The sequence below is a fragment of the Larimichthys crocea genome, chromosome XXI (assembly GCF_000972845.2).
Source record: "Larimichthys crocea isolate SSNF chromosome XXI, L_crocea_2.0, whole genome shotgun sequence".
NCBI lineage: Eukaryota > Metazoa > Chordata > Actinopteri > Sciaenidae > Larimichthys > Larimichthys crocea.
In genome coordinates, this window is record NC_040031.1 from 8794061 (window position 1) to 8821173 (window position 27113).

The following is a 27113-nucleotide window of genomic DNA, read 5'->3' on the forward strand; positions in this document are numbered from 1 at the left end:
AAACTTCTCCCGGTGCGTTTAACTAAGTTGTTTCATGCAGGTCCATTCACAGAATAAAGAATGGACAGAGCATGAGTGAAGGTTAGGCTTCTTCTGCTTCCCAGCTAAAATCTAAAATCTAAATATCGGCAAAGACCTGAGGCAGATTTTTTGTACCAGGCTGTAAACATGTTTATTTCTGCTGTGAAGTTGGACATTTGGACATGGGGACTTATGGAGACTGACTCAAGTGGAGGTTGTTCCTGAGATAGAGGAAAAGGTGGAGGATGGAGCCTTTACGGTGTTTGTCTGTGGGAGGTGGAGCTGGTGAGAGCATCATCCTCTCCATCATCCATCACTGTGCTCCACCATTTTACCTCAGTCTGGAGATTAAATCCATGTCAGTGGGTGTCTGGGGGTGATGGGTAATCCCTGCCTCACCTCACCTCACCTCATCCCCCTTCATCGCCCCCCCAGTGGACAGAAATCACGGTCTTCCCTCTCCCATGTGACCGCGGCTGCTTATTGGCTGAGGGACAGGGAGAGTTGACGCTTTGGGCCGCTCTGATTGGATTAAGGAAGGCTCAGGTCAAGGTAGGCACATTTACCCAGAGGAGAGACAGGACGTGGAGGGATTTTTCTTTCAAAATAAAGGCTCACCCAGAGCAAGAAAACAGTAAATAAAAGAGAGAAGAGAAGAGTACAGCTAGATGAACCTCAAAAGTAACTAAATATTGAACATAAAAGGTGTTTAGACTGAAGAAAAGAAGGTTTGGATGGATACAGAGAGTGTCAGGTTTTATTTTTTTTATTTTGACCCATAAAATGAAAAATAAGATGAGATATGATAGACCCACAGCAGAAATTCACTGGTCACAGCAGCTTGTATACACAAGGTTGATGATAAATTACTAATAAATTTATGTGGTTTGACGCATCTTCAATCTCCTTCGTCTTGCCTGCGTTGTCATAACTTGAGCGTTATCCAAGTCGCAGTCAACTCCAGCTCCTTCTGAAACACAGACCTAGAAATAATAAAACCAAAGACGCTGATGCAGAGTTTTTTTATTTTTTTATTCTAATCTGTTTACAGTGTCCCTGACTGATTTTGTTGTGTGTCCTAACAGGACTTAACAGGACTTCATGACCTGGCTATCTGCCCAGATAAAAAGTTGCTTAGAAAGTGTTGAGGACCTCCTCCTCCTCCTTACCAAAGTATTTATGTCTCTGTATGTGGAAACGCAAACTAGTTGCTAGACGTGTCCACGGCATGTCAAAAAAAAAAAAAACAATACAAAGAGAGATAAAAGAAAAACACTGGGGCAAGATCACACTTCTTGGACCTTTAATAGATTTTATTATCTAAATGTACCTGTCTCCTGAAAAGTTACTGCAACAGGTACGCTCTAGTTAAACCCACTCTAGGTTTAATCCAGTATAGTTAAACCCAGTGTAGTTAAACCAACCTTACTTAACCCAGTGTAGTTAAACCCAGTGTAGTTAAACCCAGTGTAGTTACAGTAAACCAAGTGTAGTTAAATCAACTGTAGTTAACCCAGTGTAGTTAAACCAACTGTAGTTAAAGCCAGTGTAATTAAGCCCAGTGTAGTTAGTTAAACCAACTGTAGTAAACCCAGTGTAGTTAGTTAAACCTACTCTAAGGTTAAGTGCAGTATAGTTAAACCCAGTGTAGTTAAACCCAGTGTAGTTAAACCAACTGTAGTTAAACCAACTGTAGTTAAAGCCAGTGTAGTTAAACCAACTCTAGTTAAACCCAGTGTAGGTAAACCAGCTGTAGTTAAACCCAGTGTAGTTAAACCAACTGTTCTTAAACCAACTGTAGTTAAACCCAGTGAAGTTAAACCCAGTGTAGTCAAGCCCAGTGTAGTTAAACCAACTGTAGTTAAACCCAGTGTAGTTAAACCCAGCGTAGTTAAACCAACTGTAGTTAAACCCAGCGTAGTTAAACCAACTGTAGTTAAACCCAGTGTAGTTAAACCCAGTGCAGGTAAACCAACTGTAGTTAAACCAACGCTAGTTAAACCCAGTGTAGTTAAACCAACGCTAGTTAAACCCAGTGTAGTTAAACCAACGCTAGTTAAACCCAGTTTAGTTAAACCCAGTCTAGTTAAACCAACTGTAGTTAGACCAACTGTAGGTAAACCAACTGTAGTTAGACCAACTGTAGGTAAACCAACTGTAGTTAAACCCAATGTAGTCAAGCCCAGTGTAGTTAAACCAACTGTAGTTAAACCAACTGTAGTTAAACCCAGTGTAGTTAAACCCCCTGTAGTTAAACCCAGTGTAGTTAGTTAAACCCAGTGTAGTTAAACCAACTGTACTTAAACCAACTGTAGTTAAACCAACTGTAGTCAAACCAACTGTACTTAAACCAACTGTAGTTAAACCCAGTGTAGTTAAACCAACTGTACTTAAACCCATTGTAGTTAAACCCAGTGTAGTTAAACCCAGTGTAGTTAAACCCAGTGATTTTTAGACAGCTGTTGACACAGCGGTTCAGACAGGTGTATTTCATATTATGGAGATGATGTACTGTAATGAAAGGATGATAACAGGTGTGCTTAAACTTTGTTTTGTTTGTTTTTTTAAAGGGGCTTTTATTTTGGTATCCACAGACCGGAAGCTGTCCTCCCGCTTGAAGCTAACTTCACGTCAGAAATCTGCGCGCACAGAGAAAGCGGCCGCGGAGCTACGATGCGCTCAGCGTTCACCGACCGGGCAACCGAGAATAAAAACGGAAGACGAGGCGAAGCTCCGGGACTTTCTTAACACCGAGTGGACCGAGTGAGCCGTGAGAGGGAGCCTGCGTGCCGGCCGTGGGAGGCGGGGAGAAGCTGTGGGAGAAGCTGGGCTCGCACAGGACCGGACAGGGCGGGGTGATGTTTAGGTTCCGGTATAAAGGCAGCCAGAAAATGGGAACCAGACGAGATGTGGAGCCGGCTGCCGTGGTTTTCTACCGGAGACTAGAATGAGAAGCTCACCGTGCTGGTGTAACCGGGCGGCGGTGTAAGCCGTCTGTGGAGGCCGGAGCAGCGTGTCTCTGCGGCGCCCCTCCGCCCCCCGCCCGCCACTAACATGATATTTACATTCTGCTGTCTCTTCCTCGTTACCGGAGGGGACCGGGCGTGGGCCGCCGGGAACCTCACCGTCGACAGCAGCGACGACACCAACCTGACGGCCGACAGCAGCAGCAGGTTCATCCGAATCGGGGACGGGTCGTCGCAGGAGTTCGAGTTCCCCGAAAACACCAACGGCGTGATTGTAATCTCCAGCCGGTACCGGAGCCAGGCCAGCAGGAAGGGCCGCCAGAGCTGGAAGGAGACCGTGAGAGTCCGCTCCCTGGACCCGGAGGTCCTCTCCATCCTCAACGTGACGGACAGCGGCCACGCAGGACCAGCAAAGAGCTACATAATCAGCATCCGCTCTGGTTTCCCAGGCAGAGCCCAGCTCCAGATCCAGCTGTTGGATTTGGATCAGGACTCAGGTCCGGTTCTGATAGAAGAGAGGACGGATTACTCCATCAGAGTGGCGCCCGGTAATGACGACCCGGCCACCAGGCTCATCCAGTCTGGTGGCCTGTCCCATTTCTCTGAGAACCCGGTGCTGTTCGCCTTGCTGCCCCTCATCTTCGTCAACAAGTGTGCCTTTGGGTGCAAGGTGGAGGTGGAGGTGCTGCGTGGTCTGCTGAGGAGCCCGGTGCCGCTGGTCTTAGGGGTTCTGGGTCAGTTCCTGGTGATGCCCTTGTACGCCTACTGTGTATCCCGGCTTGCCACGCTGCCCAAAGCGCTCTCCCTGGGTCTGGTCATCACCTGCTCGGCGCCCGGCGGCGGTGGCGGCTACCTGTACAGCCTGCTCCTCGGAGGGGACGTCACCCTGGCCATCTCCATGACCCTGGTGTCCACGGTGGTGGCGGCGGCGGCCATGCCTCTGTCGTCGGCTCTGTACGGTCACCTTCTGGGCGTCCACGCCGCCTTGCACGTCCCCTTTGTGAAGATCCTCGGCACCCTCCTGTTCATCGCCATCCCCATCTCGCTTGGCATGCTGGTCAAGCTGCGCCTGCCCGCCTTGACGCGAGTCCTGCTGGCCCTCATCAGACCGTTCAGCTTCGTGCTCATCGTAGGCGGCATCTTCATGGCCTACCAAATGGGCGCGTCCATTCTGGCCAACGTCAAGCCTCAGATCGTGGCGGTTGGGGTGACGGTGCCTTTGTTGGGGCTGATAGTTGGAGCCATTATGGGTAAGGTGGCCGGCTTGGCGCCACCGCAGAGGAAGACAGTCAGCATCGAGGTCGGCGTCCAGAACAGCCTGCTGGCGCTCGCCGTCATGCAGCTGTCTTTCCGGCGGGCTGAGGCCGACTTCGCGTCCCAGGCGCCGTTCATCGTGGCCCTCAGCAGCACCTCGGAGATGCTGCTCATCGTCCTGGGGTACTTCGCCCATCGGAAGTTGTGCGGCTCCGCCGTCCCCAGGAGCGACGCCTGATTGTAGCCAGGACATTTTTTTTTCGAAGACTCTTTGGAAACCTGTGGAAAACTTGGCGTTCCACACAAGACGCCCAACAATCACCAATCCAGCCGTCACTGTCGCGATGCACAGGACGGCGAATGGACTTTTTTTGTGTGTGTTTTTTGTCGTCGTTTTCGTATTTTTCATGAAAACCAAAGGCCTTTTACCCCCTCTGAGACCTTTTTTGTGTTTATTTTACAGTCCGTACTTTTTAAAGATCAAATTATACTGTGAGGTACTTCATGTAAATATTCATAAGGAGAGAAATACCTATTAAAAAAAGAAAAGATATTTTTCTACCAGATTACTTTTTGTAATCCAAAAAAACTAAAAAAAAAACAAACAAACAAAGAAGCAAAGATCGATTTGCATCATGTTTACAAGAGGTCCATGTGTCTTAGCCTGGGGGATGGGGAGCGGGTTTACCTGGAATCACACAGGAACATGATGATGATGATGATGATGATGATTTTTTGAAAGTATTTGCTACTGATTGTGTTTCCTGGATCTGCGAATCCACGTACTTGAATAACGAGCGAGGCGCAATGAGGAAAAAGTCAATAAAAAACAAACGTTGTTGAAGCAGAGCTCAAGTTTGTCCAGTTTGTTTTTAAACGTGTCTGACAAGTTTAGAGAAGGACGACAAACGCGTCTGTTTGAGTTTCAACATTTATTTAACGTTTTACGCTTCAAATACAGCAAATAAATGTCATATTTGAACTAATTTAAATGTCACAAAGTCGTTGTTTTCTTCCTTGAACTGTTGCAAACGTTCATGAGAATCAAACGTTTCTCGTGTCTCTTGTAGTTTTTTTAAATTAAGGTAAAAACGTGGCAACTTATCAAACATGGCTCCACTCTCTGGACCATTTTTAAAGGGTCAGTACACAGAATACATAAGTACTCATCAATAAAACTTGCAGCCAGAGGTATAAAGTAACTAAATACTGTAAATACTTTTTCTGACACTAAAGATTTAATGACCACAGAAAGTACAAAGTGCTTTTATGTAGCACATCAAGCCACCTCAACCAGCTGCAACCTGATTATTTACTGTTGACTCGTCAATGGATGACTTACAATCATCCGACAGTCGAACATTTGAGTTGAGTAAATTTGTTTTCACGGTGATGCTGCTTCTGCTTCAGTGTCCAAAACAATGGAGGTGAATGGAGCTTTAGTTTGAGCTTCTCCTTCAGCTTCCAACGCACGTGTGATTTTAGCAATATGTAACCAAAAGAAGAACACAACCGCATCGTTTATCTTGTATGAATGACGACGGCTCTGTCTACCTGACAGCCTCGTTCAGCGCCAGATTTCTGAGTGATGGTTTAGTTAAACACGTGTCAGTTTAGAAATACACAACCAAAGCAACAAAGGTCTTTAAAAATTGATTTTATTGTCACCTTGATCATCTTGTATGAATTATGACGGCCTCGTTCACACCTGCTCCTCCACCTTCCTTGTTGTTTCCATCTGTGCGGTGTTTTATGGACTGAACCGTTACCGTAGAGTTCCTTTTTTTGGTTTAATCTGACTAATAAAGGAGTGTATGTGACAACGTGTTTACAGACTAGAAAGAAACAAACCACGCCAAAGGTCAGTTACGAGAGATAAATCTGTCCAAAGTTCAGTTTTTATCAGCTCGTTGCACAGCACACTTTCAGACTGTATGAAGAGTGTGAACACAATAAACTTCCCTTTCCTGCCAAAGATTCAAATGAACGGAAAGTTTCCTGTGCAGGTATTTCTTTTTTATGTGAAGACTTCATTTCCTGTTGACTCGCCCATTAACACGTTTTCATGAGTTTTCTAGAGCCAGCGGACCTGACGGAGTTCACAGAAATGTAGCACAGCTGCAAAGCCTCCGGGGCCGAGCTGACGTAGTCAGACTGTTTGAAGTCGAGTGGAGGTGGGGCGGTCGGAGGGGGAAGTCCACTTTCTGTGTTTTCACAGAAAGAAATGTGATTTCCGAGGGTCGTGACTGCTCGCTGCTCCCTCACATGTTAAAACACGTCAGTGTTTTTTATGTTTTTGATGAAAACATAGAAGTGATGCCATGAAAAAACTATTTTTAGTTCCACAAAGTATAAAATATAAAATAATAATAATAATAAACTAAATATTATAAAACATAAGAGGACAAACAGTTGCTTTTTAAGCATCTTTATGTGGTCTCAAGACCACTTTTTAACGGCCTCAGTCTCGTCTTGGTCTCTTGGAGAGGATGTCTCTCTTAATTTGTTAACTTGATTTACTTGTTAACTGTCTGGCACGAGTCAGTCAAATCTCCTGGATTCAAATTCCAGTTCATCCAGTTCATCTGCAAAACAGCGTCCAAGATGTCACTCCACTCCACCCAAAGACTTTTCATCAATATTAACTACATAACTAGGCTATGTACTATCTTGTCTTGGTCTCGATCAAAGGGATCAAACTGCAGTTCCTCTTGTCGTCCACTTGAGGCTGGCTCCTGAAGAAGTGAGTCAGTCTCCGTAAGTCCCCATTTATAGAACACATCTGTTAATACTTTTGTTTTCATTTTATACCAGAGGAAGAAACAAAAACAAAGCAGAGTTTCAACACTTATGTTTTACTTTCTGTTTGCCATCTGTCCTGTCTGGGGAGATTCCCAACATAAAACTGCCACAAACTGCAGTTCCTCTTGTCGTCCACCTGAGGCTGGCTCTAGAAGTGAGTCAGTCTCCATAAGTCCCCATGTTTCGCAGCAGAAATAAACATGTTTACAGCCTGGTACAAAAAACAGTTTTGGTCTCTGTAGCTAATTTCCCCGTTCATGACAACTGTACTGAGGGTGAATTTATATACAACTCACCTGTTCACATTATATTAAGGCTTAAAGTTATGCAGGATTAAGAGCGTGGACAGGTAGGTGCTGTTACGGATGCCTTGTTTGAGAGACATTCGGCCCGTAGATGATCCATCTTTTCATCATCAGTGTTGACGCTTTGATTGACAGGTGGAAGTTATTTTAGACACTGAGCAACCAGGCTTCATTCAGCCCGCCTCAGGTCCATCGATGACCACGTATTTTCAGCTTCTCTACACTTTGCAGTGCCATTACTCTCCCACAATCGACACTGGCATTGTGGGAGATGTAGTTCATGGTCAGCGTACGCTTTAAAGCAGCATAGAACAACATAAGTCTTTTAAGCTCTTGCATAAAGTGACACACGTGGCCTAAAGGATTGTTGCGTTGTTGGAAGTTGCAGCAGATTGTTAGACATCAATGAGGTCGTTTGAACTCGTGGGTGTTGACACACAAGTGCCACACCTTACAAACCACACCGAGTAACCGTGACTGCACAGCAGCAGCAGCCGCAGGCTCCATCTTGTCCTCTCGGTGTTCACCGTCCTCCTCTGTGTTTTCTGTTTCCTGGACTTTCCATCTTCTGCAGCAGGAAAACCATCTCCTGGGAGAGCCGGTGAAAGGAACTCATGAAAACTTAATGCAATGTGTCCTCATGAATTTTTAAGAGCCTCTTCTCCTGCTATTGTGCCACTAATGTGCCGGATGGTAACATAAACAGTGCTGATGTACGACAGGGACGGGGGGGGCTGAGTGCAAACCTACCAACACTGAAGAAGAGCGTCATCACCTGTCAGCGCCACGAAGGACAACACACACTGACATGTACACACACACACACACACACACTGACATCTACACACACACACACACACACATGTTCAGTTACCGTGGCAGCTCTGGTCTGAATCAGAAGTGAGACACTGTCACTGGATTTGATGAACAAGAACTGACTGGATCTGAACCTCAGCAACATTTCCTCTTTGTGTGTGTGTGTGTGTGTGTGTGTGTGTGTGTGTGTGTGTTAATAAGATTTAAGACACATGATGCACGTTACCAACTTAGCTTCTTCCCACAGATCTCGTGGATCATGGCTGAGCCAAGGTTGTGGTCGTGGTCGGCCGAGCCTGCTGCTGTTGTAGCTGACGACCACTACAAATATAATAATTATTATTATTAGTCAGATTTTCATTACTATTATAGTAAGTTGGCTAGTTATGTTTAACTGCTGCTAAATAAATGTCAGCTACAGCTACAGGTGGCACATCTGCAATGTGTATACAAAAAACAGACGTGGTTGGACTGATGAAGCTGATATAATAACTTTTGTTTGTTATTGAGTTATTTAACAATAGTCACATTTATAGAGTCTTAAAGTTGCAGCCGGCCCTTTAACAGCGACCTTAATGTCGACGTGGCCCTCGGTGAGAATGAGTTTGACGCCCCTGCCTTCAGGCCTTTAAACCAGGTCAGATTCCTGCCACAAAAAGCTTTGAGTCACACCTGTCCTCACACGCCTCACGCCCTCATTACTGTACCTGTTATGACTGAGCTGTAAAGTACAAAGTAAAGCCTTCATGCTCACTCATGCTCATGTCTCACATTTTGGCCTCTTTACATTGGACTACCTGTAAAATCCAGAATAACTGTTCATGGTCAAGACACTATCATATCTTGAAGAGCTCATTGTACCTTATTAACCCACGACAACACTGCGCTCTTAGTATGAAGGGTTCCTTGCGGTTCCTACATGTGGCTGCTGTGGTCCTGTTGACGACCACCACAAATACTATTAAGATCATTAAATCAAATCAAATCAAATGTTATTTGTATAGCCCAAAGTCACAAAGTACATTTGCCTCTGAGGGCTTTACAATCTGTACAGGGAGTGACACCCTCTGTCCTTAGACCCTCGGTTCGAGTGAGGAAAAACTTGCCCACAAAAAACCTTTAACAGGGAGAAAAGGTGAAAGAAACCTCAGGAAGAGCCACAGAGGAGGGATCCCTCTCCCAGGACAGACAGACGTGCAATAGATGTCACGTGTACGCAACAAATCAACACAAACGTATTGTACAATTACAATGAATGATAAAATGATTACAGTAGCAGTGGAACCTGTGATAGAGATAGAGAGACACAGATGCACAGCAGCAGCAAATCATCAACTAACTATAAACTGTAATGGAGATATGGTAGCAATAATGACAGTAATAATATATGTAGTGGACGTCATGCAGGACCACAGCAGCAGCCACGATCCATGAGAACCTGCTGGACGACAGAGCACAGAAACTCCAGGGAAGAAGTTTAGTTAGTAACATGCATTAATGAGACATGTATGTTTACGGAGGGAGAGAGGGAGAGAGAGTTTTCAGTAAAGCGAGATGTGACTGCATCTTCAACCAATACCATGCCTGACTAGGCATAACCCTGAAAGAGACAGACAGAGAGAGAGGTGTCTGCCTCCTGAACATTAGACATGTTTCTATTATAATTATAGTTCTAGTTATCGTTACTATTATTGCCTCTCTAAACACTTGGAACTGTTGAGTCTCTCTAAATCTGTAAATTTGCATCTGTCGTCTCTCAGCAATACACAACAATAAATCCTCCACGTAAAACAAATCCATCAGTGTGAGAAAATCAATATACTCAGTCTGACATATACACAGTCATTGGTGGTGACGTTTTATCCAGAGTAGTGCAGAGTAATGTATTTATGCATAGGGATATATAAATAACAGAGTATATACTGTGTATGAATACAGTGTGAACAGAGTGAGGTGAATATGTACAAACTTGTGCAGCACTCACAATTGTAGGTATAAATGTAATTATACAGGGCATGTTAATTACACTCAGATACGTTCAGTATGAACAGTAATTATGTAGTTTGGGTGTAAATAAAAGTGATTAAAGGTCCAGTGTGTAAGATTTAAGAGTGTTTTTTAGCAGGAATGGAATATATGATCCATAACTCTGTTTTCATTAGTGTTTAATCACCTGAAAATAAGAGTGTGAATACACTATAGATATAGATACAGTAGGACTTAAATAAGGTACCAACATTTCAGGAGATAGAGGAGCTTTCTTCACCAGTTTCACCAAACTGACCAAAGTCACTTACTTTACTTACATTTGTCTGTGAGCTTCAGTTACTCAGCATGTTATCTTATCTAAAAACCTGTGTCATCTGCTTAGGAAATATGACGCAACAGTGTCTTCACGCTTGTCATCTGCTTAGGAAATATGACGCAACAGTGTCTTCACGCTTCCTCTTTTGATACACGAAGCACATTTCTGCACTTTTTACGCCGCAGGACTTTTAATTCTAATGTGAAATACTGGAAAAACTTTGTGTGTCGTGTTTCATTCACTCAGACTCTTTTTGCATCAAGCTAATTCTAGAGATGAAGTCAGCTGATTGTGTTTATTTAAAGGTCTTCGTGACTGCTTCACTGTTATGTGTTTAATTTTAATGAGAGGCTGCAGAGTTGGAGCAAAGAGGCCAAGTGTATTCAGACGTGAGATGCTCTTTTACAGCAACTCTACGTCGAATGACACGAAGACAAACTGAGCCATGCAGAGATTGTTATTATATAACACGGCGCTGCGAGCACGCTATCCTCTTTCGCTGTCTTTCATGAGAAGTAGTCTCCACAACAAAGGTTCATCTTCAGTTTCAAAACCCGTTCAGCCACTTTCTGTTGTCAGAAAAGACACAAAGTTGTTGCTCAGCTATTTCACCTCCGGCGTGGTTTATTTAGCAGAGAATAGGAGGGGTAGCCTACTTTCTGAGTCTCTACACCCGAAGGCCTGTTTGTCTTCTGTATCATTCATCGATCTGTTTGTCCTTTGTCCTGTCTGAGGAGATCGATCTGTTGTGTAATTCCCTGACTAATTTTACGAGGTTACATTTGTTATTACGTTTGTTTTAATTTGATACTAGAGGAAGAAACAAAAAACAGAGCAGAGCTTTAACACTTTTACTTTCTGTTTGTCCTGTCTGGGGAGATTCCCAACAAGCCAACATAAAACTGACACAAACTGCAGTTCCTCTTGTCGTCCACTTGAGGCTGGCTCCAGAAGTGAGACAGTCTCCATAAGTCCCCATGTTAGACAGCAGAAATAAACATGTTTACAGAATGGTACAAAAAACAGTTTTGGTCTCTGTAGCTAATTTCCCCGTTCATGACAACTGTACTGAGGGTGAATTTATATATGTTTTATAGATGGCATGTTTGAGTACCCAGGTGTTACTTTAAATTTAAGTAAGTTAATATAATTTGAACTTTAACATGGGGACTTATGGAGACTGACTCACTTCTGGAATCAGCTTCAAGTGGACATTTGAGGTCCAGGTTTTGTGGTAATTCCTTGCCTGATTTTATGAGGTTACGTTTGTTAATACTTTTTTATTTTAATTAACTAAACTAAAAAAAACAACAACTCAGGGTTACTTTCTGTGTGTCCCTTGTCCTGACTGAGGAGATTGCTCTGTTATTCTGTGTAATTCCCTGACTAATTTTATAAAGGGTTACGTTGTAAATACTTTTATTTTAATATAATACAGTTATCTAAAAGAAGAGAGCATCAGAACTACAACTATTTAAAAACTACAAAAAAAACTACAAAACAAACTCCGGGTTACTCTCTGTTTGTCCCACAGCTGAATCGTCTTTCGTGATTGGCTGTAATGCGGACCAATGAAAGCGAAGAGCGGGAGGGAGGAAAAGATGGAGGAGAAGGGACCAAAACAGTAACAAGCTAAACAGCGACAGACCGGAGTCATTAACGTATTTAACTCATTAAAACGACGTTAATTGATTAATTAAAAACATCTAGAAGCGTTTTTTAAACACTCAGCTCAAAGTAAAATGTCGCTGAGTGCGACGTGTGAGTCGGTCTCTCAGAAAAGGACTCTGTCGAGCCTCCTGGGTGAGTTGACAGCCGGTGTTTCGGTTGAACGAGCGACCGTGTTAACTGGCGACCGAACGCGCCTTTGGTTGTGTGTTGTCGTATTCACGCCAGTTATTGAAACATATGTATCTGTCATTGTTTGTTTATTTTTTCAACGTTAAAATGTCACCAAAAAAAATACCAGATTCGTCTGTTTCACACCTTGTTTGACAGCTAACGGTCACCAGATAACATGGTCACACATTGAACCGAAACACCAAAAACAAATTACTGTTTATCAGCTTCAGTAATTCGTGAATACAGTTGGACATTAACATACAGAGTTCATACTCTGTTTAAATCATTATGTCTATGTTGTCTTAATATAAACTAGCTAATTATGGTGTTAAAATTGTACAGCCTTTATCCCCGTGCTGGTTTAACGAGTGACCGTGTTAACTGGTGACCGTTAGCCGAATACATCTGTGGTTGCCATAGTTACGACAGTTGTTGAAACACAAAGAGAATACGTAGCTGTCAATTTTGTCATTGAAGTAACATTAATGAGAAAAGATAACTGTAACTATGACAACCTCTCTGTCTCTGTCTGTGTCTTTCAGGGTAATGCCTATGCCGACTGTGGGCTATACAAATAAAATCTGATTTGATTTGATTTTGACAACCACAGACGATTTTGGCTAACGGTCACCAGTTAACACGGTCACCTGTTAAACCGAAACACCCATTAGCATAGATGTTTGAAAATACCAGATTTTTAAGTGAAGTTTGGTGTGAGATCTACCTGCCAACCTACTAAAGGTTGTTGTAAAAGTTGACCAACTCATTCAGACCATTTCCAAACTGTGTTGATGCAAAATTTAAACGATTTCCATGTGAAATAATCTGTTTGTTTCCAGCTGGTCGTGTGGTGAAGAGGCCGAAGCAGGAAGACGGCCGGCGGCTGCAGGAGGCGACGATCCAGCTGTTGGAGCAGCAGCAGAACCTCTGCGGTCTGCTCAGGGAGGTCGGGGTGAGCGAGCGGACTTCACCGCACCACTGAACAAACGTTAATATTTACATCTTAGACTATTCTGTGGACCGAGAAGGAGACATGTAACAACTGTCGGATGATGTAGTTACTTGTTACTTGTGCGTTTTACCACAGAATCCAGATGTGTGCAACGTTTTACGCGCTGGAGAGCAGAAACAGGCCGACGGCGTCTCACCGGCCGTTTCAGGCTCACTGCTCGGTGAGTGTTCTGAAGTTTTCATCAATTTAGCCAAAGTGGCAAAAAGAGGAAATGTGACACACTGTGGCCCGAGAAACACCTGCTGCTGTGAAACTATTGCATTTACATTTAGTAAAAACAAAAGTTTTCTTTAACATACAAGGTGTTTTCATTTGTATCATATAAAATAGTGTTGGCAATCTAGAGATGGACTTACTTGGTGTTGAAATAAAGGCTGACTTCACACACATACATCTCATTTTACAAATAGCAGTACTGCAACTTCATCTGCTCTCACTGCAGAAACACTATCACGACACCTCTTACACGCCATCCATCTCTGTCCCGTGTGTACCCTACTAAGCGCTGAGTTACAGGATGTTTTGTTGTTGTCGTCTTGTCGACAGTGTGTGAGCTGAGGCGTCAGGCCTCGCGGACAGGTGTCCCGGTGGCGGCGTTGGCGGTGAAGATGGTGCTGGAGAGACTTACGGAGATCACCGGAACTGAAGAGGAGGAGGAGGAGGAAGACGAAGACGACAACGAGAGGAGACGGCTTCTCACTTCATCTCAGCGAGTGAGTGCCTGACTCGTGAAGAAGTGACAGCTGTGACACACAGCTGGAAATAATGAGGATAAATTGTTGTGGGCTGTGGTGAAACAAACTAAACAATAATGATTGAGGAAAACATTTTATTTCTCCTCTGGGATTTTAATTAGCAGCGACTTTCCAAAGTTTTGATTGACGTACAGTTTGTTTTCTTTGTACACGATGATGATTAGTACATGAAATATATAAACAGTGTAAATCTGCAACACGCTGCATTTATCAGGACTGGCGGACTCTTCGTGTCCGAAGACATGGACTTAACAGGTTAGTCGGTGGCTCTAAATTGGCCATAGGTGTGAGTGTGAATTGATTGTCTCGCGATAAGCTCGCCTCTCGCCTAAAGTCGTCTGGGATAGGCGTCAGCCTCCCTGGACCCTGATGAGATCAAGCGGTTCCAAAGAAGTTGGTGCATTGTGTAAAAAGTGAGCGGGGCATCATGTCCTCTGGGATAAATACATGTACGTGCACTAAAAAAACAAGACAGCACATCTAAAAGAGGCGCTTTTCTTTCATAGATTTCTATTTATGTTTTTTTTTGTCTTGGCATTTCCCGGGTGAATTTCCCGGGCACCAGACTTTCAGCTCATCACATCGTGGCTCCTGTGGTTTAACATTGTTCAGCTGCAGCTGCAGCCACAGACGCGTGCACGCCCTGAGCTTGTCTTTCATTACTGCAGCGCAGAAAAAAAAGTCAAATCTGAAGTCTCTTCTGTCGTCTCCAGGTCCAGCTGTGCGTCCTGTTAGAGTCCGGAAAAGAACTGCTGTCACAGGGAGCCTTGTGCCCGAAACTGCTGTGGCAGGAGTACAGAAGAGATCAGGTGTGTTTGTGCACAGAGCTCAGACACTTTATCATCGTTTTACAGTTGAAATAAAGTTTATTTATTTATTTATCTGTTGCTTTTCTAAACTGCCACAATAAGAAAAACTCTTGTTTTTACAGAGACTTCCCAAACTGGAGGTCGTGTACCATCTTCACGTCTACAGCCTCGTCACTCTGAAGCACATTTTAGAGAAGTAAGAAGTATTTAGTTTAGTAAAAAATTTAAACTTGAACATCCAGACTACCGTGGATCGATCACACTCCCGTGACCTGACCTTTGCTTGACCTTTCTGCTCTTGCCCTCTTGTTGCTTTTTTTCTCCATCCAGTGACGACGGAGTTAGGTCGTGGTTGGCGTCTCAGTTGAAGACACTGTGCAGCTGGACGCCTCCACCAGGAGAAGACGAGACCAGACAAGTCCAACAGAAAGTGTTGTCAAGTAAGGATGCAGTAATCGCTCATTACAGTGCTTAAATTTACCACTGAGATCCTCCGGATAACAGATGTGTGTGTGTGTGTGTTGTAGCTGTGGTTGGAGTCTTGGTGGGAACTGGTTTTGAACTGAGCCGTGAACCAGCAGGTCCAGACCGGAGGACCTCCCAGCTCTGCTGCTCGGTGCTGGACGACATGCTCTTCTGTGAGTGCCCCCGTCCGTCCTGTGCTGATGAATTATTTAGTAAAGCACTTTGATTCACACCTCTGGACCCGGAGAGCTCTCCTCTAACTGCTGAGACGTCAAAGTATTATTTCAGTACTTTACTTTTTTTTTTTTTGTGATTGTTTTTCTCGTCTGTCTCGTTCAGGGCTGCTCGACGCTGTGGAAAAGGATCTGATGCTGCAGACTGACGGACGAGGAGCCGAGCTATGGTTCTCTGTCGTATTTTATCTCATTAAAGTGTAACCAAACCCTCCGACTCTGTTAGCAAATTAAAAAAAATACAGCTGAGGACAGGCACTGTGATGGCCTTGTAGTTTGTGATGCGGGAGGTAACAAACCACTGCTCAGTGTAGCAGGAATACAGCTGCTGGTTAACAAACTAGTCCTGTGACCTGGTTCTGTTATTATATCAGATTATTGCTGAATTTATCGACTGTGTGTGTGTAGCAGGACTGACTGACTGGATGTTTTCTCAGTAAACTCTCGACAGCGGAGTGTGAACATTCCTGGTGTTTCACCTGGCACCTGTGATCAGGCTGCCTAAATCTAACTGTAACTGACCGGCGGCCTCTCGACTGTCTGCAGCAGAAAGCTGCTTTCATTTAAACATAGGAAGGGTGCAGTCACACTCAGCACTGAGATCACGTATGATATTAGATCTCAGTCCTCCTTTGCCCTCTGTTTTGTTCAGGATTCGGATATTTGATGCTTCACTCTGCGGAGTTTCAGCGTCCGCCGATGCCCTTCAGCGATTCTTCACACACTCCCTCACGCAGACACTCACCTACAAGCCTCGACTAACAGGTAAAGACAAGTTCTGAAGGAATAGTTCAACTCAGACTACATGCCACGTTCATGATCGTTCGAATTATTTCTAAAAAGCTGAAATGAAACTGCTGAATCACGTCCTCAGTGTCGGACGCCATCACTCTGCAGAACGAGTGGACCTTTGCAAAAGCCAGCCGGCTGGTGACGTCTCTTTTCCGTAAGGTGAATACGACAGCAGAATCCCACCGTTACGATGTCCGACAAACTCGAGCTGTAACTGCTCTGTTGTTGTTGTTGTTGTTGTTACGTTTCTGTCAAAGCTGGCCGTGATGTTCAGCGTGGAGCAGCTGCTGCGTCACCTGCAGCAGGTTCTGGAAACCCACGAGGTGAACTGGAAACACGTCCTGTGCTTCCTGTCCACTCTGCTGGTGTATAACCCGTGTGCCGAGCCCAGCCTGAGAGGTAGAACCGACCAGGAGTAGAAACGTTTATTCCTAAATAACACAAATGAACAGATCTCAGACTCTGTCGTGTTTCTCTTCTTCATCAGAGCTGCTGTCCCGCCTGCTGAGTTCTGCTTTCGAAGGCTACGACCTGGAGAACATGATCACCGCCTTCCTGTTGGCTCGACAGGGCGCGCTGGAAGGACCCGGCATCTTCCCGTCCTACAGCGACTGGTTCAAGGTTTCACATCCTGTTCGACAGCTGATTACATTACTTATGATCAAAAACCAGCCAGTCGACAATTTTTCTAACAGCCAAACATCAACAAGGTCACCAACAGCAGCTATAATATCACTGACTAGTCCAGCAGCAGTCAGCCCAGCTCGGCGTCTGTCTTTCAGCCTTTTATTTCACCAAGCTCTCACCAACCACTAAAAGTCAGTCCCACATTTACTCTTGTCCGACGGCTTCTTGCTCGCTCACTCTCTCCTTTCCTCTCCCTAGCTTCCTCCGTCAACGCCCTCTTCACTCTCTTCTCCTCTGCCATTATGTCCATAGAGGCTGCTGAGCCCGGGTTACATTGCCCAGCTCCTGTTCTGGCACAACACTGGCTCCCCTTCAGCATTCCCTAACCTCCTCTACCCGTTGGTCCAAACACTAACACTCCCCCGGTGCTCTGAGCTCACAGTCCGGGCAGTCCAGCTAACGAACTTTGGAAGTTTATCCTCTGCCATTATGAGAGAGCTGCTGATGCAGATTACATTGCCCAGCTCCTGTTCTGGCACGACACTGGCTTCGCTCCTCTTCCCAAAACGCCTGTGGTACAAACACTAACACTTCCCCCGGTGCTCTGAGCTCACAGTCCAACTAACAAACTGATCTAACAGCAGCTACAGTTTACAGCCGGAGGACATCAGAGGGGAAACCAGAAAACATTTCCTCCATAAAATATGATCCAGTTTCACCTGAATCAGTCAAATAGTTGGTGGTTTGCGACCCGATCGTACCCAAAAAACAAAGTTACATAGTGTAAGAAGAGACGTACGAATGACAGAGACACCGTTCACCTGATTACAGGTCATTGTAGATCAACAGGAGTTATTTTTCTTCTCAGATGTCTTTCGGTGGAGGAAGTAGCTGCCATGCAGCCAGTAAGAAGTCTCTGGTGTTTCTGCTGAAGTTCCTCTCGGACCTGGTGCCCTTTGAACCCCCACAGTACCTCAAGGTGACCGAGAGCCTCATTTCACTAGAAGAACCGTTAATTATCTGGAAAAAAAAGGTGCTTATACTTCTGTGCTTTAACTGACTGTCGTAGGTTCACATCCTCCACCCTCCGTATGTCCCCATGAAACACCGCAGCCTCCTGATGGAGTACGTCTCTTTGGCAAAGACCAGGCTGGCTGATCTCAAGGTGAGAGGACGGAGATAAAAGTCTAAGGTTACATCATGATTACTTCATAATGACTCAATGTGTGTGTGTGTGTGTGTGTGTGTTCATGCAGGAGTCTGTGGAGGACATGGGTTTATATGAAGATGTTTCCGGTGCAGGTGGAGCCTCAGTGCAGGTAACAGCGACACCTGGTGTTTCGTTTATGTAACGACAGCTCAGCAGTGAGAGACGTCACACACAGAACGCTCTTATTTTGATAGGACGCTTTAATTTGATTGACTTTCCTGATAAAACGCGACTCAAACACCTCGACGTCTGGCTAAATTACACTATGGGGTTTTTGTTGAGTTAGGTCTGACAGCTGTTTTTAACTAATCTTTGGGTGCAGAATCTAAAACTGATCTCAGTTTTTCTCTATCACATCAAGTTTTTTAACTATAGGATCCTTGTTTTCTTAAAAAATCTGAAAAATACTGTACTTCACAGACATGTGCTTGTTTTCACTAAACAAAAGTAACAGTCTGTGCAATGATCTTTTTTGAAAACTTCTTTGAAAACTACAAAAACATCATCAAACCAAACAAAACTTACAAGTTTGTCTAGATACAGATTTAATCTTTTTAAGCATTTTATGTTTTTTATGTTTCGATCAGTGTTCGCCCTCGTTACATAATTTGTTTCTTACTGAGCAAAATGTGATTTATTAATAGCAGTAAAATGAGATCAAGGTCAAAGGTCAGGATCGGGTAAATACAGTTCTCTACGATAACTCAACATTGCTCTGACGAACTCTTTTAATCAAAGGTTCGATCTTGCTTTTATCGTTTTATCGTCTCACAAACATTTCAAGGATGATAGTGTACGTCATCTCTCCACCCTCAGCCCTCTCAGGCCTTAAACAGTAAAGACATTACACACAGATAACCACCTCGGCTCGTCATCACACTGTGGCGTGAAGTTTTGTCCCTTCTGTCGTAATGTCTCTTAACAAAACTCACCGGGTAACTGCCACGTACAGAGAGCTGTATGGGCGGGAAAATGTGCTGAATGTTTTATTTTGTGGTTGTGTTGTTCGATCGTGGCAACAAATTTCCATCTCAGGACGATAAAGTATCGTTCTGCCGATAATCTGGAAGTTTGAAGCAGTGTTAATTTCGTCAACAAACCTTTTTCCCTTGACTAAGATGAGACGATGACGAGACGACAATGTTCTAAAAACACTGAGGAAAAATGTGTCAATGTGCGTTTTTGTTGACGAATAAAAACGAGACGAAAATGTCACGCAAGAACAAAAACGTCCTCCTTGTTTTCGTCGACTATATAAGAAAAAAAAGCAGCATCCAGTCCAGCTGTCATGTGTTTGTGCCAGCACTTCTTTTACTGTAGCAACGTCACGGCCACACGTTTGATATCCTCTGGCTGCTCTCGCACCTGTGGCTTGAAAACAAACAACATGCAGGAGAAACACGGCGAACGGACAGCGCGATCATGCTTGGAAGGAAAAAGAGACTGGACGTGTGGTTTCATTTCCATTATTTAGAAGCAGAGAAAAAGTCACAATGTTTCGTTTTGACGAATGGGAATATGTGCGGGAAGAAAACCACCAACCTGAAAAGGCACAAAACAAAAACAAAAAAAATATTCCTGAAATAAATAGAAAAAGACTAAAATGTTTTGACTAAAACTTAAATATGACTGACAAAAATGATTTGTGAAAGACAAAAAGAGACTAAGACTAAGAATGAACTTTGACACAAGACTAAGACTAAATTGAAAAATAGGTGACAACATTAACACTGGTTTGAAGATCCGTCTTAACTCCTCAGCTCCTCTTCTGACTCCTTTGACATAAACACGATCACATCACATCGATCCTCGCCACCTGTTGCTTATAGAGTTGATTTTAAGATCTTATTGATCACTTATAAAGTGCTGAGAGTTGTTTACTGGATCTTTTCGTGTCCTCGATTGTGTTTCTATATAAATACAATTTAATTTAATGTTTGTGTGTTTGCCTCAGTGTCAGGCTGTCCAGGACGTGGAGAAGGCAGTGTCTCTGTTTGAGAGCACAGGAAGAATCTCTGCCACAGTCATGGAGGCAAGGTAATCAGATTACATCACCGTCGATACAATATTTTAAAAAATCTGTGTTGCTGATTCACGCCTCTGTCCTCTCAGTATTTTCCGCAGGCCGTATTTCCTGACGCGATTCCTCCCGGCTCTGCTGAAACCGAGAGTGGTGAGCGCACCTCGCCTTCGCTGAGTGAAATGATTACAGCTGTTATTGTTTGTTTGTTTGTTTGTTTGTTTGTCACAAATTCAAGTTTGTCTCTCCTCCGACTGCAGCTGCCGGTCAAAGCTGACGCTCGGATGAGTTTCATAGAAGCGCTGAAGAAGTGAGTTATCAGGACAGCTTCAGTTTTACACCGACGTTACAGACTTTAGTTTATATGTTTTGATCCTGTGCTGTATCGTCTCCAATCATCGCTTGTTTGTTTGTTTGTTTGTGTTTATTTTGTGTGTTTTCAGAGCTGATAAGATCCCCGCAGCTCAGTATTCGTCTTACGTGGAGTCCTGCCAGAAACAGAGGCAGCAGGATTGTGGGTATTCTTTTGGCTTGAATCTTAAATTGGACCGGTTCGAGATCACAGAGTGAATGTTTGATCTGAAACAGACAGACGTGACGCTGTACAACAGTCATATAGTTAAGAAAGGTCCTTGAAATCCTTGAAAGTTTGTGCATTTTGGGACATAAATAGACACGAGAAGAAATTAATCAGGCTTCGTTCCTTTTGTTTGTTCTCATTATAAAAAAAGTCTCAAGCTGTGCTGTGTTGGGTCCTTGAATTTAAGGCAACAGGGCCTGGAGAATCCTTGAAAGGAAACAGTTGCGTGCCCTCACACTGTGTTGTGTTTTCAGGCAGCACGTTAGTGTGTTTGGACACCAATGATGATCCTCTGGAGGTCCTGAAGACTCAGCTGCAGGAGTTCACAGAGCTGCACGCTGAGGGAAATGATGGAGGTACACACACACACACACACACACACACACACACACACACACACACACACACACACACACTTAGCTGGTCTTAAACTCTGTTTGGACCTTAACGACGTCGATCCAACGAGTCTGAAATGTGCTCATGCGTCCTCAGAGATGTCGGCTCAGCTGTCGAGGATCTCTCACACTCTGAGCGTCATCTTCTCTGGCCGTCCCGACAAGCTGATTGAACGGAGCGTCATCAAACTTCACGCGAGCGCTCCTCCGCCGTCCTCTGAGCTCCACGTCAAAGTACGTACTGATTTAACTCTTTGTTTTGTTTTGCTTTACGTCGTCTCTGTGTGAGTCTGTAACCTTCTGTCGTCTCCTCAGGCCGCCAACGAGATTTTGAGAAACTTCTGCCAGTGCGTGTTAGACGCTTCACGAGCCAGTCCTCCAAACAAGTGAGTGACGGTGACGATGCTGATGGTTTCTCTACTTTTACACAGATCGCCTCCTATAAACGAAATAAAGTTTTCAGCGTGCAGGTCTGTGTTTGTTTCAGACAAAGCCTGTGGGCCTCCAGGTTTGTCAGCATGCTGCTCGGTAACACTCAGCTCCTCTCCAGCCTCCTGCACAGACTCTGGGACCTGTTTCATAACCAGGTACATAACTTCATTCTCAGGTCTTTCATTTTCTGTCACATGCACTCAAACATCTTCTCTCAAAAAGGGTCCGTCGCTGAGCGCCGCCCATGTACTCGGCCTGGCGGCGTTCGTGGTCCACCTCAACGTCTCCACGTCCCACGGTCCTCTGGTTCAGCTGGACCCGGCCCTTCTGCCTGAACCAGTACCCGTTGGAGACGCTCTCAGCTTGGCGCTGGTCTGCAGCACTCACGCCAACATGCTGTTCTGCGTCAGGTGAAGGTTACAAACATCAGCGGGACTCATTTTAGACCCGATCCTGGCGTCTCTGCTGAATCTTTCTTGTCGCCGTGCAGGTTTTGCGTTGCAGCTGTGTGTTACGGGATGTGCAGAGCGGACTCGCTGCCTCAGCTGCAACAGCAGGACTACATCGTCACCAGCTTCTATAAGAAGGTGCGTGACTTGTGTTTTTATAAAACCATCATAAGATTTATGTCACGAAGCGGCTGACACAGAGCCGCTGTACATCAAACTATGTTGAACAGTTTCTCATTTTATCGTCACCTGATCTTCTTACTTCAACTCTACATGTGACTGTCTGTGTCCAGCTTCTCTACCTCATCCCAAGACTGCTTCCTGAAGCCAGAAGAGCTCCCGTCACTGCTGCTGCTGGTCCAGTCAGTGAAGACGAGGAGGAGAACCTGCCCGGCCTGTGGAGCAGCGCCACGGACGCCAACAACAGCTGGAGGAAGACGGCGCGGCATCTGTGGAGACACCCGGCCTTCACTCAGCTGGGACAGACGCCACGATATCAGGTAACGAGGGTCCACTGAGTCATGAAGCTTTAGTGAGTGTTGAGTGGCGAATCGAATGATGGATTTCGATCTTGTGTTTGTGGAGCTGTCGTTCTCAGAGTGGCTGACCGAAGAGCTCAAAGTGCGGCGAAGCGAAGACGCTCTGTCAGACCCAGAACGGTAAGACAGGAAACACTGGGCAAGCTTCAGTAAACCTTTCAGAATAAAACGTCTTTGACTGACTGATCTCACCTCTGATGAACAAATAAAACATGTGTGCGTAGTCAGGAGTATCAGCAGTGGGCCTGTCTGGAGCTCTACCTGTCCTGCCCGGAGGAGCAGGGCGGCTGCGGAGGCGACATGAAGAGCCTCTGTTGTCATCTGCTGAACGCCATCATAGACCAGTGCTCAAGGTGGGTGAACAAAGAACTAACACAAGTTACTTCAGCTCCTGTTCTGGCACGACTTCTCTTTTTTTTCTTCTTCTCTTCTGTCGACAGCGATCACAAAGAAACAGGAACCTGTCTGCCAGACATCCTGTCCAGAGTACAGGTGTGTACAGTGTGTGTGTGTTCAGATCAGTTTATTAGTGTTGTGGGGAAGGATATGTCTAATCAGAGTGTGTGTGTGTGTGTGTGTGTGTGTGTGTGTGTAGGAGCTCGTCTATGAGATGGAAGTGACCGACCTCTCTGTCGGCTGTAGAAGCGGATCCGATGTTCGTGATTTTCTGTTTGAGTTGGTGTCTGACAGATGCTCGGCGGCGGCAGCGGCTTCACTGAGCGCCGAACTCCACACGCAACACACCGTGAACACGTGGAACAGGTACACACACACACACACACACACTCAAACATTGTTTAATGTACACACACCTAAAACTGTGTGTGTGTGTGTCACAGAGTCCTGCTGGCTCTCCCGGCGGTGATGTTCATTAAAGTGAAGACTGAAGGCGGGAGGACGACTCTGGACACGGACCGGCTGATTGAACACGTGAACCAACATCAGGTGAGCGACTGATTTAACACACCTGTTTCCAAATCTGATCAGCTGTTTGAAACTCTGCGTCTGTCCGTCCAAACAGAGGAAGGCGTGTTCACCGGCCGGCCTGCTGTCCTTCCGTCTGACGGCTCACCTCCTGAGAGTGAGAACGACTTCACTGAAGTCTGTCAAGAAATCAAAGATTTTCTCAACGCGCGTCCACGAAAACTCATCTCTGCTTCGTGTTTCCTCTCCAGGGCGTGTTATGTGCCGGCGTGCGCTGTGGACGCCCAGCAGACGAAGTCAACAGATCCTGGTCTCAGATCAGTCTACACTGTCCTCTGCTGCTCGTCTCCACGGCGGTAATTTTCCACACAGATGACCCTACAGAAAAGGATCTGGATTACTTTTAAGTACTTGAATTCTTCGACAGTCTCAGGCTGGATGTCATGATGATCTCTTGTGTTTTTGTAGCACTGGTGGGGGCGTCTCTCTCCGCTGTTGTTGTCGCTGTGGCGTCGTCTTTGTGATGGAGAGTCGGTACCAAAGCAGCTGCAGCTCCTCGCTGACTGTCAGATCTGGGCCTGCAGGTACAACCAAACCAGAAACTCTCTGAATCTCCGCCTCGGTCCAGTTTTTTTTTTTTTTTTTTTTTTGAACATTTATTAAAACATATTCCTTGACAAGACATCCACACAGTGTAAGAGTATCAGATATAGACAGTTAACAAGTAGACCAAGAAATAAAATAAAATAGACATTACTGCAGTAATATACACAGGAAGGGGTAACAAGGTATCATCAAAGTGTTCGTTCTCTTACGTTCAATCTGATCTGCCCAGTTGAGTTGAACTTCTTACATTTAGTCACTCAAATAGTTTATGACAGGTGCCCACTTTTCAAAATGCAAGTCCATCCGGAGTCGTAACCGCGCAGTTAAGCTTTCCATACAGTTCACAGTTTTCAGCCTTTGAGTCCATTGTAGTAAAGTCGGTGGTTGAGACTTAAGCCAGTTCACAGTAATCATTTTGTGGGCAATTATCACAAGAGCTCTAAGCAGGTACAGATGATTATTTCGAAGATCTGTGTGAAGTGTCCCTAGAATCAACTGCTGAGGATCAATCAGTCTGTCCAACTTTAAGATCCCACGTATTTCCTCCATCACCTCTTTCCAGAATTTCAGTAGTTTGGGGCAATCCCAGAAAATATGTGAGAAATCTCCCACTAGACCACAGCCTCTCCAGCAGAGAGAGGAACTTTTTTTGTCATATTTAGCTATCACTATAGGAGTTTTAAAATATCGCATCCTCACCTTCCAACTGAATTCTCTCCAAGTTGGGCTGCTTAAGCATCTGTGCCAGGACACCCAGGACCTCTCCCACTCATCATCCCCAATTATAGCATTAGCCTCCAATTCCCATTTGCCCTTTACATCCAGTGTGTCCGCAGATCTATCTCGGTCCAGTTTAAACCTCTCTGGTGTTTGAAATCTGTTCTCCTTGTGTTCAGTTTAGAGAAAGGTCCGTCGTCAACGTCAGTGCCTGCAGCCTCACCTCTGCTGCTGGCTGCCAGTCTGCACCATGCCTGCCGCTACAACCAGGACTTCAGCACCGCCCTGAATATGCTGCGACCAGAGAGGGTTAATCAGCACCGACAGGTGGGAGTAAAGAACTTTAACACCAACCTGTTTGTGTTTTTTTGTTGTTGTGCGTTTTCCACTCGTCGTGTTTTCACCTGCTGCTGACTCATTTCTTCTTCCAGGTGCTCGTTTTTCTGCTCTTCCTGTGTGTAAACGACTACCTGTCAGCACTCTTATATCCTCAGGTAATTCACCACAACAGGTTCAAGTTCGCTGCAGTAAAAACATTTAGGGTTTATGTCCTGTTAGAGAGAGCGTTGTTTTATTATTTGTTGTTTTAGTACCGCCTTTTAAAAACTGTCTCTGTTCTGTCTGCAGGAGACGATCCATCAGAAAAGCAGGACTCTGTGCGCAGACCTCCTACCCACGTTGGTCGACTCTGCTGACTGGTTGCTCATCTTCAAATCAAACGGTGTTTATCACGTCTGAGCTGCAGAGATTAAATCCTAAACATTGACACTGATTGAAATGACTTTCTTGGGTTTGTTACTCTAGAACAACAAGGTGTTTACCAGCCGATTACCATGGTGACGACGGATGAGTTTACACGGCTGATGCCTTGGGCCTTTTACAGGTTAGTGTCACGTTTTCTCTCAGGAAATCAAACTCCTGGATGCTAACTGGTTTATAACTAGAATAGAGCTGTAAAAAATAAACTCTGTCGTGACTTACAGTCCTAAAAATCTAATTTTTATCACTTCATGTGTTTGTGTTCAGTCTGCTGCTGCAGCAGAGCGCTGAGCTGCGACACAGAGCTGTGTGTTGTCCAGGATTCCTTCATGCCGCCGTCCTCTGCTACGCCAGCCTGCTGCAGCTTTTCCTGGACGGACACGAACTTCCATCGACCAGCAAACCCTCCGACAATCAGGTGACAGAGCCGAGCCGTCGCTCGAAACCTCTCACACTGTTATAAAGAGCTTTTTGTGATGCTCAGAGACACTTTACTGCATCATCAGTCGCACATTAGACAAGTTTTGAGTCCGGGGTCCAGTTCTTGGTCCTCACAGGTGAAGACAGGAGGTCGGTTTTAGGAGTTATCGATGGCGATGTGAGCGGACACGTCTGATTTATCACGGTTTAGTTTGAGGAGGTTTGGATGAATGTGTCAGAGATGTAGAAGTTGGCGTCATCGGCGTAGACGATGTTCTGACGTCAGATCTGTGAATTCTCCAGATTCTCAACGACGCCAAGAAGTTTCTCCTGAGCGCGATCGCAGAGACGTCTCCAGCCGCTCTGTCCTCCAGCCAGCTCACACAGGTAACACACATCACACACTACAAACTACACTTCTGTGTGAAGATCTTCACTCATCTCTCTCTCGTCTTCGGTCCAGCTGGAGTCTCAATGTGCAGATCTGGACCCGGAGGTGTCGGCGGCTCTGTCGGTGCACCTCAACCCTCCCAGCCTGAGCCCGGAGATGGACTTCCTCTGAACGTGATCTTCAGAGCAGAACCTCTGACGGTAACCGACGACACAGCTGAGAAACAAACACGTTCCCGTTGTTCAGAAAAACAGTTGAAACTTTGTAGAAAAAACATTTATTTACATCTTTTTGTACATAACTCTACACATGTACATCTGAAGCCCTTCACTGTTTACACACAAACTCTTCAAAAGAGTCTCAGCGTTGTAATAACTTAAATAAAAACATGGGAGTGAACATCGGAGAACATTCTGCACAACTTATTTGCATGGCGAGGACTAACACGGCGCGTACAAGTGCTTCGTGTGTATTTATGTAACAAGAATATTGCATTACGTTTACGTGTGTGGCTGCTCCTCAACTGAAGCTATCGAATAAAAGTAAACCATCAAACAGACGTCGTCTTAAAAAGGTCCAGTGTGTCAGATTTACAGATATTATCTATATAACTCTGTTTTCATTCGTGTTTAATCACCTGAAAATAAGAATCTTTATGTTTTTGATG

The 27113-nt window shown here is 44.9% G+C and overlaps 2 protein-coding genes across 3 annotated transcripts in view; both read left to right on the forward strand.

The window, feature by feature from the left end:
* The first annotated feature begins 2636 nt into the window (after positions 1 to 2636).
* slc10a3 (solute carrier family 10 member 3) lies at positions 2637 to 5090 on the forward strand. Its single transcript, XM_010753353.3, has one exon. The coding sequence runs from the start codon at positions 3076 to 3078 to the stop codon at positions 4477 to 4479; it is 1404 nt and encodes a 467-aa protein (XP_010751655.2). The 5' UTR covers positions 2637 to 3075; the 3' UTR covers positions 4480 to 5090.
* Positions 5091 to 12040: 6950 nt separating this feature from the next.
* The window catches only part of fanca (FA complementation group A), a 36260-nt gene continuing 21187 nt past the window's right edge, over positions 12041 to 27113 (forward strand). The window contains exons 1-42 of one of the 2 annotated variants that reach the window (XM_027272543.1): positions 12041 to 12272; positions 13151 to 13263; positions 13399 to 13483; positions 13870 to 14036; positions 14792 to 14887; positions 15010 to 15083; positions 15218 to 15327; positions 15415 to 15525; positions 15692 to 15755; positions 16238 to 16350; positions 16460 to 16536; positions 16635 to 16776; positions 16865 to 16998; positions 17873 to 17983; positions 18074 to 18169; positions 18261 to 18323; positions 20169 to 20251; positions 20327 to 20387; positions 20495 to 20544; positions 20678 to 20748; positions 21069 to 21170; positions 21307 to 21443; positions 21525 to 21595; positions 21697 to 21796; positions 21864 to 22051; positions 22132 to 22228; positions 22384 to 22590; positions 22676 to 22749; positions 22854 to 22982; positions 23070 to 23121; positions 23225 to 23391; positions 23469 to 23574; positions 23651 to 23710; positions 23805 to 23909; positions 24022 to 24137; positions 25056 to 25203; positions 25308 to 25370; positions 25504 to 25597; positions 25681 to 25759; positions 25903 to 26053; positions 26359 to 26442; positions 26519 to 26646. In XM_027272543.1, the coding sequence (XP_027128344.1) occupies positions 12212 to 12272; positions 13151 to 13263; positions 13399 to 13483; positions 13870 to 14036; positions 14792 to 14887; positions 15010 to 15083; positions 15218 to 15327; positions 15415 to 15525; positions 15692 to 15755; positions 16238 to 16350; positions 16460 to 16536; positions 16635 to 16776; positions 16865 to 16998; positions 17873 to 17983; positions 18074 to 18169; positions 18261 to 18323; positions 20169 to 20251; positions 20327 to 20387; positions 20495 to 20544; positions 20678 to 20748; positions 21069 to 21170; positions 21307 to 21443; positions 21525 to 21595; positions 21697 to 21796; positions 21864 to 22051; positions 22132 to 22228; positions 22384 to 22590; positions 22676 to 22749; positions 22854 to 22982; positions 23070 to 23121; positions 23225 to 23391; positions 23469 to 23574; positions 23651 to 23710; positions 23805 to 23909; positions 24022 to 24137; positions 25056 to 25203; positions 25308 to 25370; positions 25504 to 25597; positions 25681 to 25759; positions 25903 to 26053; positions 26359 to 26442; positions 26519 to 26617 (4311 nt within the window). In that variant the 5' untranslated portion in view covers positions 12041 to 12211 and the 3' untranslated portion in view covers positions 26618 to 26646. Of the gene's footprint in view, positions 12273 to 13150; positions 13264 to 13398; positions 13484 to 13869; positions 14037 to 14791; positions 14888 to 15009; positions 15084 to 15217; positions 15328 to 15414; positions 15526 to 15691; positions 15756 to 16237; positions 16351 to 16459; positions 16537 to 16634; positions 16777 to 16864; positions 16999 to 17872; positions 17984 to 18073; positions 18170 to 18260; positions 18324 to 20168; positions 20252 to 20326; positions 20388 to 20494; positions 20545 to 20677; positions 20749 to 21068; positions 21171 to 21306; positions 21444 to 21524; positions 21596 to 21696; positions 21797 to 21863; positions 22052 to 22131; positions 22229 to 22383; positions 22591 to 22675; positions 22750 to 22853; positions 22983 to 23069; positions 23122 to 23224; positions 23392 to 23468; positions 23575 to 23650; positions 23711 to 23804; positions 23910 to 24021; positions 24138 to 25055; positions 25204 to 25307; positions 25371 to 25503; positions 25598 to 25680; positions 25760 to 25902; positions 26054 to 26358; positions 26443 to 26518; positions 26953 to 27113 lie in introns of those variants that run through there. The other variant, XM_027272542.1, reaches the window with a different exon arrangement.